This window comes from Drosophila sechellia, chromosome 2R, assembly GCF_004382195.2.
Source record: "Drosophila sechellia strain sech25 chromosome 2R, ASM438219v1, whole genome shotgun sequence".
NCBI lineage: Eukaryota > Metazoa > Arthropoda > Insecta > Diptera > Drosophilidae > Drosophila > Drosophila sechellia.
The window spans coordinates 11729685-11750656 of NC_045950.1; the positions used below are offsets into that span (position 1 = coordinate 11729685).

The window sequence follows — 20972 nt, forward strand, 5'->3', positions numbered from 1 at the left end:
TACATGCCTATGTGCCTATAAATTCCATACCTTTTCCACAATTTAAGGACTCAATTTTCTAGTGAAGCACTTAAATTTGGGTCTATGCAAAGTGATTTTTTTAAGCTCGTTGTTGTCTCCAGCAGACCTGTCAACTGAAATGCTCGCTGAAACGCAACGAAAGCCCCTAAATCAATAAAAGTTTCGATGGCTTAATACCAAAACGGAAGCGCTTTTTTCGCCGCTCGACAGTGGCGACGACAGTCGCTAAGTCGTCGAAAATATGCCGCCGCCAATTGGGTATCCTTGTTATTGCATTCCCGCTGCACCGCCAGCGACTGGCATTTGGGTTATATTTTTTATTGACTTAGTTTCGAGTGTCAGTGGCGCAAAGTTTGCAACTATTGCGCGGCAAGTTCGGTTCTCCATTATTTGGGCTGCCTACTTTAGGCGTTGTCTGGCAATAGTTTTTTCGGCTTTGCGATTACAAATGAGATTTATACGGCCATTTCCGAGCCATTAGAGGAAGTGCAGGGCGGCGCTGCCTAGTGAAGTGTGCGGCCATAAAGAACCCGAAAAATGGTAGGGGCAACTAGGAGTTACTTCTGCAACCGCTGGCCTCATATTTCTCCATTGGCCTTGGCGCATTAACCGACGCTTTTTCATTTACTACTCTCACTTCGCAGGCCAACTTGTCAACGGAGCGGCACGCCTAATGTCCTTTTGATAGGCCCGCTGGCCGCTGCAGGAAGCGGCGACCGGCAAGGGAGGAAGTGGTGTCCACTGCAGCGGCGCCAGCGCTTGATAAATTATCATGTGAGCGGAGGACAGGAAGACGGAGGGTCAGGAACCGGAGGAAGTGGCAGGATGCGGCTGGCAGCTGCAGCAAATGATGCTGCATAGAACTAACCCGGTCACCTGCGACGACTTTTAATCTATTTTAAATGTGATACGAGACCATAGTAATGGTACGGTGCGACCGGATGATGGTTCACAACGACCGTGTCCTTTAAACGGGTCGGTGGGACTTTCGTCCGTTTGTAACGCCATTTGTCAACGATTTATCAGTGTCCGTTTCGAGAATTATTTATGATGCCGTTTTGCACCTGCCGTCCATCGATAGTGGCATTAATTGATTCGTAATTGCATCCTGTTCCGGAATTAATGTTAAGCCGCTAACCCCAACGCTGTTAATCTATATAGCACGACTATGCATTTCAAATAAAATTTATTTGTATATATTTAATTTAAACAAACGATAATATCTTTTCATTGCGAATGGGCTAACAAACAAAACAGATTGCAAAGGGGGACGTTTGTTTTCTGATGTTTTTTATGTTTTTTGGTTTCTTTTTTTTTTTTGTTGCTTTCTGGGAGTGCACAAGGATAATAACAATATTTGATGGTGTAGCCTACGGATAAAAACATGGAAAATCGCTGACTTCGATAACATTAACATGCGTTTACAAATAGATAATTGTATAAATAATTTTACTATTGACTAGGGATAAATTTGTCGTATTTGCTTCGATTCTTTGCTAATTGGCTAATGTGTATATTTGGATAGAATGCAATGCAGCAGCGGAATAAATATAACATCGAATGAGTTGCACTGGGCAGCCTAACTACTTAGTACTAGCGGATTATCTGATATAGAAATTCATGAGGCGGCGGCGAGATTCCATTGCTTTGCTCGTCGTCCCGTTTTCAAATTTAAAACTTCGAGTTTTGTTTCGCTGCCATCGAAACTCAACACGCGGGTATGAGACTCGGCTAGAGTGGGGGCCGTGTGGTTCTAAACTAGACTAACAGATAGGTTTCTTCGATTGGCAAGAAAAAAAGCTCGGCTTTTCGTTCGCTTCTCTACGAGATGTATAGTTCCACGCAGGAGTTGCTCACAAGGGGCGGGGCAGCTGGCCCCGCCGACCCCTGACTCCCCGTCTTCAGCGGGGGCGCAGCGGCTGTTGTGGGTGTGCCATGGTTCGTGTCTATGCTGAGCAGCGTTTGTGATGCAGAGGTCTCTTGAGGCGTCGATGGAGTGTCCTTTGCTCCTGCGGATGTGGCACCCTCCGTCCTCCCATTCACAGCGATCGATGGCATATGCGCTGGCACCGCCTGACCGGCCAACTTAACGGAACTGGAGTTGGGACTTCCGCTTCCGGCAGAAGAGGGCGAAAACTGCTTGGGCGGCACAAAGGAGACGGCCGCTTTGGTGGGCGTGAGTATCAGGCCAGTACTTGTGTTCGGAATGGACACGTTGGGCGGCGAAAGGGGCGACGGTGGAAAGAAGTCCAGCGGATACTACAACATACAGAAATAAGTTAACATTTAAATGTTCGTTTTAAAAATGATTACTGGGCTTTAAGCCACACTTATCTAAATACATTTAATTTCTGTAAAATTCCGTGAAGAGGATTCCAAGGTTCTATTTGCTTCTTTAATTTATAATATAATTTTCTATATCTAGAGGCGCAAATTTTTCAGCTTATCAGGGAGTGTTATTCTTGGGGCGTGTGGCTCTTACCATGGCTTGCGAGGGCGAGTGCGCCCCAGGTTGGCTGTAGTACGTGGTGGGCGAGACAGGCGGACTCGGGTACGGCCAGTAGACGAGCGGCGGCGGGTAAAAGGCGGACGCCGGGTGGTGGTGCGGATGATGGTGCGATCGGGGCGTGGCCAGCAGGGGCGTGTGCGGCGGCGGTGGTGGCGGGGCCGCTCCGTAGGCCGGAAAGGGACCGCCAAAGTGGGCGCCTAGAACTGTGGCACCTAATTGAAAATAAATAAAGAGTATTATTCCGCTGAAGTGTTCATACAGTGAAGGGGTTCCTAAAAAGAACAGGGTCGGGTTTCACTCTGGGAACTCTTGGGTAATAAGTGTTGTGTTATGGCATTTGCTTGTTGAAGGGTAAGGACGAGGGTCAGCAGACATATACAAGATATACAGGTATATATGCGTGGCTTACGGGTGTACATCAGCCGAACTTTCAGCTTCAGTAGCTTTACTTATGCGGATAATTTAGCCACTCACTTTCTTGGATTGTGGTTCAACCTCACGTTTTAGTTGTTACTAGGTTAATTAGTGATCTTATCTCCGTAATTAACTGGCCAGTTAGTTTAGTCGATTAGTAGGGGCAAAATTGTATTCAAATCACTCACCGTTTAGACATTGCAAATGGTAGGAGAGACATATATAGTTGGTATTTTGGAACGAGTATCTTACCACCTCACCCAGAGACCATGAAACAGTTGCGCACAAGTACGAGTACAAATTTTGAACATGTTTGGCCGATTGTTTTGGAAATTTTAATTTGTTTTCTGTTTTTTTTTTTTGTTTTTTTTTTTTATTGGTTTGATGTTTCGTTCGATTGTTTTGTTTAATCCAAGCACCAGGCCCTCGCAGGCCGTAATTGATTATATAGTATGCGCCCGAAGGAACAAACTGCGTCGAGTTACATACAGGATGCGACTATGACTAGTACGATGTACGATGGACATTCCACTTAGAGTTACGATAGTATTTATGTGGCTAGAACAGTGACGGAAACAAAAACCAAACAAACTCCAAATGCCGATTCCGGATATCCACTCCCAACGTTTTGGCCCGTGGACGAGGCGCTGAAATCGCGATCGAGTGTAAAGCTTAGCCCAAGCCCTATATCCCAGTTACATGTACATAAAGGTGTGTGAATGGAGGAAGAGTGTGCGGGTAAGGAATAAGGATAGGGATCTTGGCGGGACGGGTTCTCTTCTCGGTTTTGGAGGCATCAGTGTTAGTAAGGTATTTAATCCAATATGATCTTGTATTGCTTATTAGTAGGTCTAGGAATAATCCTCTACTCATCAGGCAACACACAAAGGAGCGAAAGGGATGGTGACAGTGTGTGAGAGAGAGAGATAGAGAGAGAGAGAGAGCGGGCTTAGTTTAGGCGGTATGTCGTATTTTATTGATGTAAAAAATTAATCAAAGATTGTTCACTAACATCTAGTGGTAAAAAAGAATGGAATATCAAAAATCGTAAAATTTCCAAAAAACATTAAAACTGCTGTGCGTACAAACTAGTTAAGTAGATACAATTGATTATGTGTTGTTTCTTTAAAGTGGCCGTTTAACCCGCTCGGAAGCCACTCGATTGCCATTCTACGTAAGACTAAAGGTTAAATTAAGCTAAGGATTAGGCCAGGCGCAGACTATCTTTCCCATGCCTTTCTCTCGCTAAGCTCGATCTTCCCAAGCCGAGCGAAACTTAGTGTTAGACGCAGCAGGAGAAGAGAGAGGTTGATATATGGATTTTTGTTTTGGGGGATCCGGTAGGTTTGCGGAATTCGGAATCCGAAAGACACTGACAAAAGCTCCTGTTTGTGTAAGAATTGTGCAAAATGCTCATTAACTGAATTCATATCCTAACTCAAGAGATGTTCCTTATCATATATTGCAGAGTTCTAAATACCTAGTGAGCTACGCCGAATTGTATATTCTAATTTTGTTGACTTCTCATTATCATATCGTTTCTAAATAATTGCTTCTCAAGAGTTAAGACAGTCTTAAAGCTAACGAGCAGTTTGCAGGATTGTAAGCCCGAGTCACCAGTAACCAGTTATCAGTTATCCGATTATGTAGACTAGTCACACTATATATGTATATAGACACTAAAGCGCCCCAACTTACAACAAGCTTTAGACTATAGATCTAGCTGATCCCGACTAAATTAGTGATGACAGAGAACACACAAACAGTGAGAGGTATTGATATCAAGAGGTAGAGAGTGATATAGTAGAGAGAACTATCCCATTTGCGACTAACACCAGTTACGCACACTTAAGAGCTACACCATAGATCTAGGCACTATGTATTTATAGGGTGTACGATATTGCAAGTCAGACGATGAGATTATTAATAATTGATTGTTAGCTGCCATGGAGAGACACGGGAAAAGATCGCCGCTAGAATTAAAATGCAATCCCATTTCACAAATCGCACAAACTTAAGGCTAGCGTGTATAAATGTAGGTATATAAATATGTATAAGTCGATAGGCACACAACTCCACCCATCGATGGTTATTCCAAATTGTTTGTCTAAGAAAACAGGGTTTCGTGATATTCGCTTTACTCGTGTTATCCCGTAAACAGTTGCGGGTTACTATTTTCGTCTCAAATTTAGTTGTAATTTGCGCTTGAGCCAACACCTGACGTGGTTCACGGAGGGAGGGGATCTCATGGAGGGCGCCGAATGGCTATATTATAAACAGGATTACAAAGGGTAAACACTAAAATTAGATTGCACTAAATGAGCTTGGTGGCCACCGAGCCACCCATAAGAACTCCCTGCCCCATTGAACCACGTTAGCCTCTGTTGATTGCCTTCGAATAGGGGGACAGTTGAGGAGATATATATTCTCAAGATATATAATTTCTCCTCCTGCCCCTAAAAAACACGCGCGCACGCACACACACACCAAGCATATATCGAAATAAACAAATAAAAGTTCATTGTTGTTATGGAATGCTTAATAGAACACTAGTGATCAGGATACCTTGATCATTTTTGAAATGCCCTCTGTTAGCTGGTGTACTTATGCGTGTATGGGTGAGCAGTGCCTTCTGGTGTGTGTGTGTGTGTGTGTGTGAGTGCCCGCGTGTGTGTCTCGTTGTATATTAATTATAGTAAGTATGATTCGCTTAGACCATAGACAAGTATGCTTAGGCTACTACGAGTACTCCATACAAGAAAAGTACTTAAGTCTACAATCCAAATCGGTAATTATTAAGCTCTAAAGAATGCCTGGTATGCGTTGTGTGTGAGTGTGGCCATGATGATACATGATATGGTTATGTGTGCGCCTTAATGTAGGTATTATATGAACGCCCCACCCACTCGCGGAATGTGCCCGAAGTGCTGGAGTTGAAACTCTTATTTCAGGGAAAATGTTTCATTTGTTTTTACGGATCTAGGGTCTAGCTAGATCCCCGAATTATAGTACGAGTAAACACTGCTGGGCTGCCGGGTTAAGGCCCGCTTAGCAGCACTGGCCGCCGCTGCCGCTCCCGCTGGATCCTGCTGAAAGGCGTTCTCGTACGAGCGCTTCATCGATTGACCCAGCGATGAGTTGCTGGCGGAAGGCGATGCGGCTGCTGCCGCTCCAGCAACTGCTGCTCCTGGCGCCACTCCAACGCCCGATGCCGCCCCCGCAGCGGACATATAGCTGAGCGGAAAGGGCGGCAAGTAGGCGGCCGAAGGCCTCTGCATGAGCACGAATTGCGGCTGACCTTGTTGCAGCATGGCACTGGCATACAGTTGCTGTTGCTGATGCTGCTGTTGCAGGTACAGCGGATGCTGTTGCAGCATTGCACTGGCATATAGTTGTTGCTGCTGCTGCTGTTGTTGCTGCTGTTCAGCGGCCAAGGCAGCAGCTGCAGCCTGCTGTCGCACCAACAAACTTTGCTGGGCTATGAACTGAGCCTGTTGTTGGGCCAGCAGGGCGGGTGTGGATGCTGCTGCAGCAGCTGCAGATCCTGGCGGCGGCAGCGAGAAAGGATTGAGGGCGTAGCCCTGAGGTGCCAAGGCCACTGCGGCATTTTGCAACGAGGCAGCGGAATGAGCAGCTGCGGCTGCCGACTGCTGGCCGGCCGACATGAAGGAGGCCAGGCCGGATGCGGAAGCGGCAGCCGAAAGACCCGGCAGCATAGCCGATGAGGCGGACAATCCGTGGTGGGCGGCGGCGGCTGCCGCTTGGGCGTGGCCCGTGCCGTGCGCATGAGAGTGCGGGTGAGTGTGTGTATGAGTGCCGCCCAGCGGCGACTGAGCGGTACCGGCGACTACGGTCGTCGGCGACTGACCCGCCGAACTGAACATACCCGTAGTGGCGGCCAGCAGTGATTGCTGCTTGTGAGCGTGACCAAGGTGAGGCGGCGGTGGTTGTGACACCGGAGAGGCCAGACCTCCGTTTAGGACCATGTTCATGTCGTCCCCGGAACACTGGAACACCTCGATGTAACGGTACTTCTTGCCGAACATCATATAATGATGGTGCCTGCGCTGAGCACACAGACGCGCTGACTCCTCCAAGTCCATCTGGATAAAGGCCTCACCGCTTGGCTGGCCCTGAAATATCAAGAAGCAAAGGATTTGGAACATTAAATGTACTACATTCTATACTATTAAGCCAACTAACCTGTGCATTGATAACCATATGGACACCTTGGTAAATGATGTGCTTTGCAAAGTCATCGAGGAAATGCAGAATGTGCTCGACCATCGCCTCGTAGGGCAGTCCGCGCAGTCGGATGCAGTTCTTGGTGGTGCCCGAGGTGATGAGGTGCTGTGTGGGGAGAGGGAGAGCGGGAGGTGGCACGGGGGGGCACAGGTTAGCGGGGCTGGCTCCGAGGCTGTGGCTGAGGCTGTGGGCACCCACCTGCGGCAGCAGCGGCAGCTGCATCGTGGGCAGTTGGGCAATCAACGGCGGCTGGCTATGCCCGCCGCCCGACTCATAGTTCTTGGGGTCCATCGACCGGTTGAGCACTTGCTGCACCTCGGCGGTCGTGGAACGGAATAGCTCAATGTACCGCTGCCCAATGGATTCACGGTGCCGGCCCAGCGCCTTGGGCGCATCCGTCTCGTTTGCGAATAGCACGAAGGCATCACCCGTGGCCCGTCCATCCGGCTTCTTAACGAACAGCACGCCCTCATTCCCGTCAAGAACGTGGCAGGGCGGAGTATCCCCAGTGGTGAAGAAGTCCAGCTAAAAGAGAAAATTATAAAAATTAGCATGAGTTTTAATAATTCTTCTTTAAGCTGCATATGGATTTGTCGCATCCAGTTGTGGAGTTACAATGAACTCCTGGACAACTGCCTATACTTACCACTTGCTTGGCTGTGGCGTCGTAGGGCAATCCCCGCATGCGAATGATCACCTGGGCGCCCTTCGAAAGGAAAGCCTGCGCCTCATTGGAGGCTCCGCCGGCAATGGCCAGAAAATCCTCCCCCGATGCCCGATACACCTCGATGTAGCGGGTGCCGATATGATGCTTGTGCCGCTTGAGCGCCATGTCGCGATGCTCCTGGCACACAAAGCGGATCAGAGCCTCGCCGTTACGACGACCGAGCGGAGAAAGACAGAGGGCCACGCCGCCTCTGGAATTCGAAGAAGGGGAGCGGTTAGCGGGTGGGTAAATGATAAAGTGGGTCGCTCGTAATCTCGACACGGTCGACCCCTGAACCGTCTTATCAATGGGTTGGCCTGGGCAATACACCACATATTACTCACTTGGCTACGTTGAGGCCGCGGAAGAACTTGGCAATGTCCTGGTCGCTGCTCTGCCAGGGTAATCCTCTGGCCCTCACGATGCAGTTACCGTCGACTTCGTCGTCTATGGAGCTGTGGAGGAAAATGGGAAAATCCGTAAGTATGGTGTTTTTTGGAAAACCACCTATCCCGAATCAGGGGGTTATGCAACACGTGTTTGGCCCTCCTCTTGGGCAAGGAGAAAAAGGCGTCACAGTCACGTTCCGATGTGCAACCAAAGTTCTTGACGATTACCAAGTCGCATAAACATTTCTGCTGACTCTCCCGCAAACACACACTCGCACAAATAAAACAGAATGTCATGTATAAATGGGCCAAGCAAAAATACAAAAAAAAAATACAAGAAAATAAAACCCAACGAGCTGCGCGAACAAATAAAAAACATGAATAATCAGACTTGGCAAACTTGGACACAACAAGGAGTTTCAGAAAATTGCCATTCCGGGAAGGGGAATACCTCTGTCGCTTGCTAATTGAAACTTTTATTGTGATTGGACCCAAAAAAAACAGACCCCAATCTCTAGGAGCCGTAGGTAGTTCAATATTTCCAGGCGATCTGGCGATAACAAGAGCCGTGCATTCACGTTGCCTCTGATCCGTTACGATGCCACCCGATACCACTCGATGCCATCGGCTGAGAACCGATCCCGTGGAAACACTATGACTATGTGGCTCTACGATCGAGCTCTTATCGTCTCCCAATCCAAACGAAGACTGACGAGAGCGACGCTCCCAGCTCGGATTTGTTGGGGCCTTCTTCCACTGTCGCAGTTTTCGAGTGATTTCTTGGTGGGCTTGGCGATCGCTTTGAGTTCTTTGAGTGAGTTATTCCCACTCGAAATAGTGCTTGGATCAGCTGAGAGGGGCTTGAGTCGACTTGGGTTTCGAGGAACCAGTTCAGACGAACCCAAAACACAAACTACTACAAACTCACCAAATTCCAGGTTCCAGTACCAGGTTGACCAATTCGTTTGCAGCAAATTTGTGACCTGTAAAAATAGCTCCAGTTAGTCAACAATTCGGAGAAAAGGTCCCAACTTTATATAGCTTACCTGCCTGGAGCAGCGTCTGGATCACAGTGACCATGTCGCGGGATTCACGAATGTAAAAGTCGTTGTCCTCCACGGATGAAATATTGAGTTCTGTTGCGGGGAAAGTAATAAAAACTAATTAAAACCGTGTTCAGTTAATCAAACCCGGCAAATAGTAATCGTTTAATGAGCACAGCTTAATTAAACGCATATTAACTCAATATGCATTCGGTAACAATTATTAAAGATTATACAAACCAAGTATTTTGCATTTATTGAATTGATTTTTTTTAATCAAAGATTTCAAACCAATCGCAACTTACCTCCAAGCATCTCGGCAATGGACTGGGGCATGGGCAGCGTTGGCGCCTGGAGCATCTTCTTCACATCTTTGACGGGAACGAGGGCGCGGGCAAGGTCGCCGGACTTGTAGCGCAGGAACTCCTTACGCAGATCGCTGAAGCGGTTGTAGTACGCCGGCAGCTCCACATCCTTGGCACTGGCCTCCCGATGGAGGCACTGCCTCAGGGGCAGCTGACCGTCTGTGACCAGCTTGATCTCCGTGTCGTGGAGCGACAGAGATCGCAGGTAGGCATCGAACTGCAGGATGGAGTCGCGGGAGATACACATTTAGTTACCAATTAGCACGTCTCGTAAAGACAGGCGATGGAAAAGAGGATGTGGGCCAAAGGTTAATAATAGCATTTGGAAAAATACGCCAAACATTCCACTGGCCCGAGGAGAAAAGTAGTTACTTTGGGTCACTGATAGTGCCACATTCCCCAGATTCGCCCCAATGCCAATGGCTTAAACCCGTTTGCTGGCCGGCAATTATGGCCAATTAAGTGAACAGTTTTCAGCCATGTCATGGTGGGTAAATATAACACGCGGCTTAATGTCGCATTACCAGCTCGAAATCGCGACAGAGCAAGGAGTGTAATCTAGATGACATCACTAATCTTGAGCCACCACCCTGCGCCGTTCGAGTGCAGCTTTATCTCCGGGCAATGGCTTTATTGGCCCTATTGACTTGGCCAATTAGCATGCCAGACTTGTGCCGGTTTCCCTGTGCGTCACGCGCCAATCTCGCCAGGGAACAAAGGTTCCCAGATGCACTTTTAAGCCAATCTAAGTAAATGCCTTGACCAATGGAATATCACACAGAAAAGATTATATGGATGTATTAAATCTAAGCTTTGCTAACTAAATGTTAAAGATTAACAGCAGCATTTTGAGCTTACAATAATATACAGATCTATATGAAACAATCATTTATAACTCATAAACGATCAATAATCACCCACATTAAATGCCCTCGTTCAAATTATATGTTGTGCTTAATGTTTGTACTATATGTACAACTCTTAACTGATTAGTCAAGGTTAAAAGGGCATCAAATGTTTGAAGTAGTTAAAATTGGTGATGAACCCAACATATCAAACAAAATCTTCCCCATTCATATCAAGATCTTCTATCTGCATCAGCAGCCAACAATGTGTGTCTCATTTGTTTGCAGAGCGCCGGTTCCCAGTTCTTCTGACCGAATGGAGCTAAAAGTGGAACCGGGGGCTTGCCTGGAGTGTTTTTTTGTTATCAGTGGGTCAGATAAGCGCTCAAGGAGTGGGGGGTTGGCGTTGGCAATGGGTGTGGAATCTGTGCTGGGGCAAAGTTTTTCAGAGGATAATGCAACCCGTCGTGACTGCGCGAGAAACTCGACCAATCACCATGACTCCCTCGGTTCAGAACTACATAGATCATCGATATTGGCTTATCGGAAGTCGTTCTATATGTGCAGCTCTAATGTGATTCATCTTTACGAATTGGAAATTTATAGCTTGAATACTTTATAACTATAAATCTTAAGAACACAGTTCATACTTCAACGCATTCACTGTACTTTAATATTTTCTTTGAATATAGCACAAATTTCCACTGTGTATCTGATTGTATCATATATACCAGCACGGGTAATCCGATGCCCATTGATAAGGGTCCGCGCAACAGGCCTCATAAAACTCGGGGCAAGGACCAAGAACGTTCCCCTCTCTTTCGAGAGAGTGAGCGTTCCATAAATAGACCCATCCGCATACCACCCTACAACATGTGCATTTGCTGGTGGCATAGTGCAGGGTAATCTTATCGTAATCAGCTGATAACCAGCTTGAATCGAAACGAACCAAAACAACCCGAACAACGTGCTCTGATTACCGCACGGATCAGATTGGATTATACGCACCTCTTCGATGGCCTCGCTCAAAGGTTTGCCAGCCGCCTGGGCCTCAGCAATGGGTAGAATCAGCTCGGATCCGTTCTCCAGGCTACCACTGCCATTATTGGCATCCCCGATCGCCAGGGGCGGGGAGCTGGCAGTGTTGTTGGTGACACTCGAGTTGTCCGAGGAGCCCGAGATGGTGCGATCTTTGATGAAGTAGCCATCCGGCCGCACGAGTATTTGTTTGGTGCCCACGATCTGAAAATGAGAATATGGATGGGGAGATGTAGTCATTAGTTTACCTTGACAATGATAAGTGTCGGTAATAATGATAGGGGCAGTACAAGCTATAATATGGAAATACCCTTTCAAAGAGTACACCTATGTACGCGGCTTTCGAGTTTGCAAAATCACAAGTCTAAGTAACAATCTTACATAACATTATTAATATTGAGGTCAAGTTTAGGCCATCCTTAAAATGGAATCACTTTAAAAACATTTAAAAACTACCTAAGAGCTCAAGAAAACCTTTCAGAAAATCGGAAAAACATTAAGCATGACTATACCCAGTCTTATCACCTGGCACACAAACCGCTCTTAACCGAGTCAACTTTAGCTATCACTACCATCCGATAGTGGAGTACACCTGCAACTCAGACCGCAAAAACGTTCTGGTTCCTGTTGGAAAATTATTTCCTAGGAGTCTTTCCGGAAACCTCCAATCTTTCGGAACCCAGAAACCGCCATCTCCCAATTTCATTTCCAAGGGAACAAAGAGTGGTGCTTGCGTCAGCGGATATGCAAAGAAGTTACGATCCGATTCCAAATCGGGGTTCTCTGCAGGTAGTTGGGCGCTATGCAAATCTATTGGGCCTTAGGAAGAAAACTAAAAAAAAACATGGCGATTTTCTTTGTTTTCCGATTTCTGTTGGCGTCCAAAATCGATTTACATAGGCTTTGAATGTGAGAACAATACTGGAATTGGAGGTTTAAGTAAAAAAAAAAGAACGAGGGGAATGTGGCAGTACGGCAGTCCGAAGAAAATGAAAAATGCATGAGTTGTGGTCATGTTATATTCAACGGACAAGAGAGTGGGGGTTAAGAGCACCCCTAATTATGCCAGCGTGGGGATCTCAATATATCCGAGGAGAGGGTATACACATATATGTATATATATATATATATTTTAGAATTTCCATTAACCCACTGATTTCAGCTCAATAGAAACGCCGATTAATTAAAGTTCAGCCAACTAAGAGTTCTAATTGGTTCAAGAGATTAAGAGCTAGCCCACCTATCGCCCGTCTAGCCCCTCGGCACTCGATTTAGACGGCTTTTTGCAGTTTGTTTTCGAATGTTAATTAACTTTAATTGTTGCCATACGAGTCATAACTAGCCTGTAATTAACATGCCAATTACTCCATGTGTATATGTAAGTCAGCGGAGTGTGCGAGTGTTTCTATATTAAATCAAGGAAATTGCTCCCCAGCAAGAAATCTATAACAGTGAAAATCAATTTCAGATCGAGCTGACATGAAAATGGATCAACTGAGACGGAAAACGATGTTTCCGTTTGGAAAAGTCGTCTGCCTCTGCTCGTGCAGGCAGCACACTCAGTAAATTCTCTTATCACGTTTCACGAGCCATCGCTATAATCAAAACGATCCGTTTTGACAGTCTGGTCGTTTGCCCCCTCAGCTGTCCAAAAAAAGAAGACCCAACAGTCCCTCCATTAGGCAGGCAAATGACAGTCAGAATCGGTCAGCATATTGGCAATTATTATTATAGTTCGATGTCTACTTGTATGGCAGAAGGCCTTCAAATGCGATTTCGATTTCAATTGCTGTCAGTAGAATCACGACGCAAGGTACTAAATCGGGCTCATAATGACAGTCAAATCTAATACGGTTATTAGTTTTGTTAATAGCAGCGGATCTGTCGAAATTTTAACTTTCAATAGTAACCAATAACCAATAAATATAATATTGAGTTGCTTTTATTGCTCAATAAATGGCATATTTAACTTTATTCAGATGATCGCATCTCCTATTTCCAAACACGCGTTTGTCTGCTGACCTGCGTTAATTTAATACATAAATTCAAGTTGAAGGCTTGGTAATCAACATATTTAATAATCGTTTAAATAATACAAATAGTGACATTACTATAATATTGGCACTTTCCAAAACTTTGGATCTTTACAGTTTGACTCCGATATTAGCATATATTTCGCAGACTAAATTTCGTATTCAGATATGCGACGACATCTATAATATATTTTATATAAAAGTCTGGTCTATACGGGTATTCCTCGTTAGAGGGGTCTGAATCTAATCGAGGAATAGCGGAGAAAGGGAAGGATTTTGGAGAAATTCGAGCGTCTGCCGGTGACCCCGTGACCTGGCCAAAAATAGCAAGAGAAAAGCGATACAATATTACCAATAATCTCTGCGGCGGGGACTCACCGCGAAGACGATTAACATAAAAATTGGCCCCAGAGCCGAAACGTTTTGCGAAAGCCACTTAGCTGGAAGCCAGAGTTTAAGCTTTGGTAATTAATTCATAATATTTTGGCAGCCGAACGCAGACAGAAGCTAACTGCTCTGACAGCGGGTCAGGGCCTTGGATGGTTGGGTTTAAGATCTCGCACAGAAATGGAAGCGTTCGTAATTGCGGATCCTCAATGTCGCCATTAAATGCCACTTAAGATCATCGCGGAGGTGGGCTAGTGTGCAGTCAGTCAGTCAGTCAGTAAGGCAGGCAGGACGGGCTGGGAGTAGCTGGCTGTACTTACTAAAATGTTGCGTGCTCGTCATAAAATCGCGACAATGTCAGGCAAACATCTCGAATACCCCCGGCCAGTGCCAGCAAATAGCCTCAAGAGCCCCGACCCGAAGGTACACACAGACCCATCTCTAATGGCCGGCAATTTCCTTCATCAGTTCTAGTCGGTGCGAAAACAACGTCCACTATATATGTACATATGCATCTAAGTATATAAGCAATGCCTTCCAGATGCGGTGCCTCTGAACACGCAGCCTCCGCCGGAATCGAAGCGCCTACGTAACCCCCAGATACTAGACGATACTAGAAGGGGATACGATACAATCCGATACGGGTTTTTGTGTGCACTTGAGATTGTCAAGCATTGGGCAAATAAAATTGCGTATTGAAAGCGACATTATAAGACGAAATGCATCGAATTGGGTAAATCGAATAACGAGTCAATGCAACCGATAATGGGAAGAATAATTTATTCCAAAACGTTTACAGAAAATGAATGATAACGATAGACTTATCACGAGAACGTATTTAAAGTGTGACTTAAATCATCTAAAATATTTCGAAATCATTAAGGTACTGTTTTGTAAAATATCTTTCAAATGATTGCCATACTGCAGCAGCATTACATAATTTCCAATTTAAAAAACTTTCTTGGAAAAACTCACTTTGCCGGTTGACAAATAAATTTTAATGGCAGGCGATAGTTTGTCGCGGGAATTTCGTAATGCCATAGAGCGCAGCTCCGTTGAGGGCTTCAGACGAGACTGCAAATCTCGGTTGTTGGCCTGCCCTTAGCCACCTCGGATGTTTAAAGATTTTTTCCAAACAATTAGTGTCAATCGCTTGGCAAACTCAAAATATGCAAATACCCATATACAATGTGCAGGCCTCTCAGTTTCCCACTTGGTAGGGATCTCCCCGAAAAAAAAACATAAACACTTATAAGCAGGGAACGACACGTGAAGCTGAAAAAATCTACGAAGTGACAGTGTTAGGAAGTGTCAATCTCAACATTATTTTAAATTAGTGTGTTTAAGGCTAATGCTAGTCACCATAATAATAAAACGATACTCTATTTAATATGTTTCTGTTGTAGCATTCAAACTCATTAAACTGGAATGCATAAACATAAGAAATTCCAAAAGCCTTAAAGTATCTGTCACTTATCATATTTGTATCTTTATATTGTTGAGAGTCTTTCCATAATAGCTTGCCCCATTTTGACCCTCGCTGAGCATCCCGAACATTTGGCGAATCAAAATCGAGAGCTGTAACATAATAAGCGATCGCCGCTCCACACAGTTGCAAGTGCAGCGCGTATTTCTCTCTGTGTGTGAGTGCGGTCTGTTATCGCCACAGCATTCATTAATTAAAGAGTAGATGAGAGCTGAGCGGTTCGACAAAATGGTGGTCCGTGGGCGGCGCCAGACGAGCTTTCCCCATATACAGATGAGGCATACTCACTGCCCCCTAGTAATAATAATAGACCATTACTTAAACTGAGCAATTAAATGTTGATCTTAACTTATAGTACTTAAAAAATGAGATTACATCGCTATTAAGACCAGTAAATTGATATAAATCCAGTTGACAACTCAAATTTGAAGTTAACTCACCTGTCCAGTTGACACCTCTAAGAGGACAAAGACCAGCAATATGATCTCCTTCTCGTCCGATCCCAGACCTGCTCCATTTTGGCCACAGGTCGCAATGTACAGTGAAACAACGTGCTCGGGAACCTGCATTTTGTCAATCTCTTCCTGTGATGATCGATGTGACTGAAGAAGTTGGATCGCTGGATCTAGATCCCTTGATTAAATCTATTGCTAGAGTTTATGCTCCTTGTGTTGAAGCCTAAGGACTAGCTTTGGATGATCTGCATTTCAGGGCTGCACCGCCAGCGGTTGTGCCTGAAAATAAAAGAAAATAGTGGGGGATCAGTGATTACGCAATCCATATGGCAAACGGAAAACTGCAAAAAACTGCACACTTGGACTTTTGGCTGCATATTAAGCAAGCACTAATTACGAGTGCGTTCAAGAAATGTCAAACAAAGCGAATCGGTTTGTGGCAGAGTCAAAGTTTGCCAAAGTAAAACCACTATAAAGATAGACTATACTATATGTGTATATACTATATGTGTACTGTGTGTGCTTGCACTAAAAAATCGAAAAGAAAGCCAAAGTCCGGTGATTTGAGCGAGACTTGGCAAAACGCTTGACATCGCGACACTTTGCATATGCAATCCATTGTCCGTCCGTCTGTCCATCCGTCCGTTTGTCCCTCCGTCCGTCACTTAACCCACGTGACGTTGCCAGTTTTCCCGTCGCGTTGCCGATTTTCAGCTGCATTTGTAATCGGCTCGAGCAATGGAGCTTCTAAGACCGTTGACGTCAAAGGGGTCAAATTGAAATTAAAGTATTAACCCCCGGACTGGCGATTTGAAATTTAATTTCGCCCCGCCAGGCTAGAAAGCGAAATGGCATACGGAGAACGTACGAGAAAATACAGTGCAATTTAATGAGCATTTTTAATGTGAAAAGTGTTACTCTTAATGAAAACACAAGACCCTCAGAGTTCAAACAAAAATGGCGTTCGTGGGTTAATCGGGCGCGCAGGCGCAAGTCGCTCACTGTTTGCTTGTAGTTGTCATGACTGCTCTTTGCCGTAATTAAAATTTCAAATAATTCATACGTGCAAAAAGGCCAGCCTGTCGTAATTGAGCCACTTTAAGTGCTCCTCGTGTCGGATCTGATCAGATCGAAAGGGAAGCTGGCTACAGTCTAACCTCGTCACATTGAACCATAGTTTTAACGCCAAAATACCAAACAATTTTTGAACAAAGTTTGCTTTTTAATGTCATATTATAAATGTTTTAGAAAAAGTCTATTTCTAGTCTAATGTTTTAAAATTTAATCACACAGATATACCCACTTATAGAGTTCCGAGCTAACATCAGCGTTATGAGAAAATAAAAATAATTTCAAATTTCTAGAATGAAATGAAATGTTGTACTTATATAAGTTGGACTGTAGCATAATGCCCCGCTTTTATGGTCTACACTTGAAACTCTTCTCGTTCGAGGGGCTTTATCATCTCGAAGAGCGACCGTGTGGTAATGAGGGATTGCGGTTATAATCTTGCGTCTTGTGCAATTTATGACGTTTGCTTTTTATGGGTTTTAAACGTTTGACTTTTTTGCATCTTGCACCGCCCTTTGGCTCGTTTTTTTTCCGTTAGCAGGAAGTCATCATCAATACAGGTTCCCACGATTTCTTACTCCTCAAAAGAACTGCCTCGGCTTTCATAACCAAAAAGCCTAAACTGGTTCGTAAGTTTCTTGATTTTGACACTTTTGTCGACCTCCGGGGTTAGTTAAACCGAAAAGCTGCGTTTACTATTGCCTTAAATTGCCCTATTTCCTGTTCAGAGACCTTAAGCCCTTACAGCCCATTAAAGCCTGTTGATTTACATCAACCTTTCGAGAGTGGTACATACATATATCATGGGTTGTGGTCTTATGAGAGGCTTTATGCGCTTTTAATTGATTGCAATGGAAACTATGAAAAGATACGGTTATGACAGAAGGGCAGACACGCATTGATACGTTTCCCTTTCGTTGGTCACTCAATGGCAAGATGGAAATGGAAATGGAAAAGGTACTCTACTCGTTAATGAATGAATAACGGTAAGCGAGTCGCCCAATTAAGTAAAATAAAGAATGACCAAATAGACAATGGGAAAGCGTTGCGGCCGTCCTTAAAAATAAGAAACGCCAAACAATAAACATCACAGTACAGTGGGATCTGCCTATCTTGATCTTGTAATTTTTGTATGTTATAAAATTTAAATAGATTTAAATCTCATATCAAAACAACCATCTTCATGATGTCTCAATATGCATACCAATGTTAATCATACTCATATTTGAATATATTAAAAAATTTAGATTCTTGAGGGGTTTAACTGTTGTGAAGATCGATTTTCGTTTATTACACTGTGCGAAAGACAAAACCATCAAGCCGTTATCAAATTCGAATTAGTGACAGGCGCAGCAGGAGTGCAATAAAAACCTAATACCACAACAGCGACAACAACTATTGCAATTAATGAATTGCTACCTGCCGATTGGTAAACCAGAAAGTGAGCAGATTTTCATTGTTGGCCGATTGTATTTGTTGTATTTCGGACTGGCTTATTAAATTATGAATTGCGCAAGTTTCTGTTTTACGATTTTTGTTTTATGCACTGTTCCCCGCTTGCAAATATGTTTTGTTGTTGTCGCTGGCGTGTGCCGTTAGTTGTTGTTGGAGCAACAGGAAATCTATGATTGCGCAAAAATTGCTGGCGAGAAATGCCAATTGCCAAAGTTATTCGCACAACAAAAAAGAAACGAAGGAAAATGTTTTGGGCTCTCGCTCTATCTGGATTTTTATCTCGTCCCCTCTTTTAACTGGATCTCACGCAAGCAACAAGTGCAACTCTGAAATTGCTGCTGTTTTGTGATTCTGCAAATAAGAAAACAGATTCAGCACTAGGCGATCTTCAAATACGCTTCAGCAGGTGCATTTAAAATTCATACCGTTCTGGTTTTTTCCTAAGCAGCATGAGTATCAAATTGGGCTAGTATCTTATCTTGGCCGATTTTAATTACTAAGTAGGAATGTTTTCCAAAAAAAAAAAAAAAACAATCGGCTTATAATGTATCGAAATCATTTTTGTTCTATTTAAATTTTCCATAATCATTTTAAAATTAGGCCTTCGTTTCTTGACAAACTTGTAGACTTCTCTTGTGCAGGGTATTCATAAACAAGTTGTGTTCTCTTTCTCTCAGCATCTTCGTTTTGGGCTCCGCTAACTGTAAATTTGTTTTCACTTTGTTTAGCGCATCGCCTACTATTGTTTTTGTTAATGTCGCTCATTCAGTTTGGTATATTTAATAGATTATTCGATTAACGGCAACAACAAGTGGTTCTCAATCGGATATTTTTCCCTCCCTCTCCCTCGTCGACACTTTACTGCGCTCTTTATCACCCTCTCGCTCTTTTGATCTTTGTGGGATGCCACAGGTTGTTGGTAAATGATATCTACAGCTTCCTCTTGCTCGTCTTCCTCTGTTTCTTCGCTTTCTTACTCACTTTTTTCTCCCTCTCTCAGCGCGGCGACTTAACTGTTTTTACTGTTTTCTTGTTTTATGATTTTTTTTCCGTTCAACACGTTGTATACATTGCACTTGCTGGCTTCTCACAAATTTTGGTTTTTATTGCACTTTCTTTTCTCTCGCACACAAACTCGAAAAGACCATATGTGTTACAGTTACATTTAATAAAACGCCAGCTATTTTTGTTTTGTGGCCTTTTGAATAGTTTACTATTTTAATTTGAAGCCAGCAAACAAGTATTTTCTTCTTCTTTTTGACCTGTTGCTTCCACCACTTTGTCTTGTTGTCTTTTTCTAGTTTTTGAATTGGTATGAGTGTGCGTGCAAACGTTTCGGTGTGTGTGCGTGTCGGATCTGTTTATTAACTTATTTAACCCGTCGCGCATCCGCTTGGCTTCAAGTTTGAAAAACAACTGATCGCCCCAGCAAAACGCAGGTAACCACGAAGGTAAATTAAGGTGAGCTGCGCTTACCTCTCTCTGTGTCGGTAGACAGAGAGCGAGAGAGCAGACCAAACAAGATTCCATCACGCACATACCAGCAAAAACAACAACATGACCAGGTATGAGTTTGCCAATAGGCCTTGCGGTAGTTGGCAACTCGGCGGAGAGAGTGAGACACAGAGAGCTCAAGGGAGAGAGTTACACAAACTCTGCCAATAAAGCTTGGCTTAAAGCAAAGAGCTAGTCTATTAGTTTCCCACGCTGCGCAAGACAGTTACGCTCAGTGAGCATGACCCGCGCATTTCCTCTCTCTCGCTCTCTCTCTTTCTCTTGCTCCCTCTCGCATAGAAGTTACCTGTGCTGCTCCACCAACACATTCGTCCTCCACCACACATACACACACCTGCACACTGTTTGCTCTGCTCTTCTTCTTCCTTCTCCTCTTCATCGCTTGCTCAATTACCAACGGAGAACGGTAAATGCCCACGTAGAATAGACTGCTTACCTGGTTACCTTACCTTTTGGCCAGAATCATCATTTCCAGCTAGTGACCATTATTTGGTAAGTATACTTAGTAGTAAATTTCACTGTTTTAGAAGCGGGTGAAATACACAGATCCAAAGCAACAGGCGACGGCGACTAACTGGCTGACAACCGAGCAACGTAAACGCGTTTTGGTCAAAACGAATAAGAGCGCGAGCGAGAGAGAGAGTGGGAAAAGCATCGGGAGCGCACAGGTAAGGTGTTGGTATGCGTGGGCCGCTTATTTGAGGAGCAACCGTGTCACGACCCCCAACTACTTGCACTTATCGATATCAGAATGTAAAATCCCCTTTTAAAGGTGCAACATAAATACTTTACTAAAATAAAAGTTAACTTCCTTAAAAAAACAATATTAATGTTTGAATTCTTAATTACCTGTTTTTTTTTAAACATATATACCAATCACTACTAAATTTTTTTGATCTGAAAGATACCCTTTAATGCGCTAGTGGGAGTGCGAACGAAAATATACTCTACGAGTAACGGATATATGTACCTAATTCGACAGAGTGTTTCCCGAC

General features: G+C 44.3%; 1 protein-coding gene across 8 annotated transcripts; it reads right to left on the reverse strand.

Moving 5' to 3' along the window:
• Nucleotides 1–1206: 1206 nt before the first annotated feature.
• On the reverse strand, nt 1207–20550 carry LOC6609311 (RNA-binding protein fusilli). Of its 8 annotated transcripts, XM_032716467.1 has the most exons (13): nt 19444–19875; nt 15922–16215; nt 11546–11779; nt 9633–9909; nt 9331–9420; nt 9213–9267; nt 8240–8350; nt 7836–8106; nt 7388–7714; nt 7148–7294; nt 6831–7077; nt 2504–2742; nt 1207–2280 (listed from the first exon to the last, which is right to left on the reverse strand). In XM_032716467.1, exons 2-13 carry the CDS (start codon nt 16048–16050, stop codon nt 1843–1845), a joined length of 2565 nt encoding a protein of 854 aa, XP_032572358.1. In that variant the 5' UTR covers nt 16051–16215; nt 19444–19875; the 3' UTR covers nt 1207–1842. The 8 variants fall into 8 exon arrangements, with proteins under 8 accessions (XP_032572358.1, XP_002034000.1, XP_032572359.1 ...); XM_002033964.2 differs by having other exon boundaries at nt 7148–7714; XM_032716468.1 differs by lacking the exon at nt 1207–2280 and adding an exon at nt 2331–2442 and having other exon boundaries at nt 7148–7714.
• Between the last annotated feature and the right edge of the window lie 422 nt (nt 20551–20972).

Bases quoted from the DNA above. Each gene is read 5' to 3' on its own strand.
- LOC6609311 (XM_032716465.1), bottom strand. From the start codon at position 16,050: ATGCAGGTTCCCGAGCACGTTGTTTCACTGTACATTGCGACCTGTGGC. The intron at 9,268-9,330 runs GTAAGCTATATA...CTATTTTTACAG, and splicing joins CCAGACGCTGCTCCAGGCAG to GTCACAAATTTGCTGCAAAC. The intron at 8,107-8,239 runs GTGAGTAATATG...TTCGAATTCCAG, and splicing joins CGCGGCCTCAACGTAGCCAA to AGGCGGCGTGGCCCTCTGTC.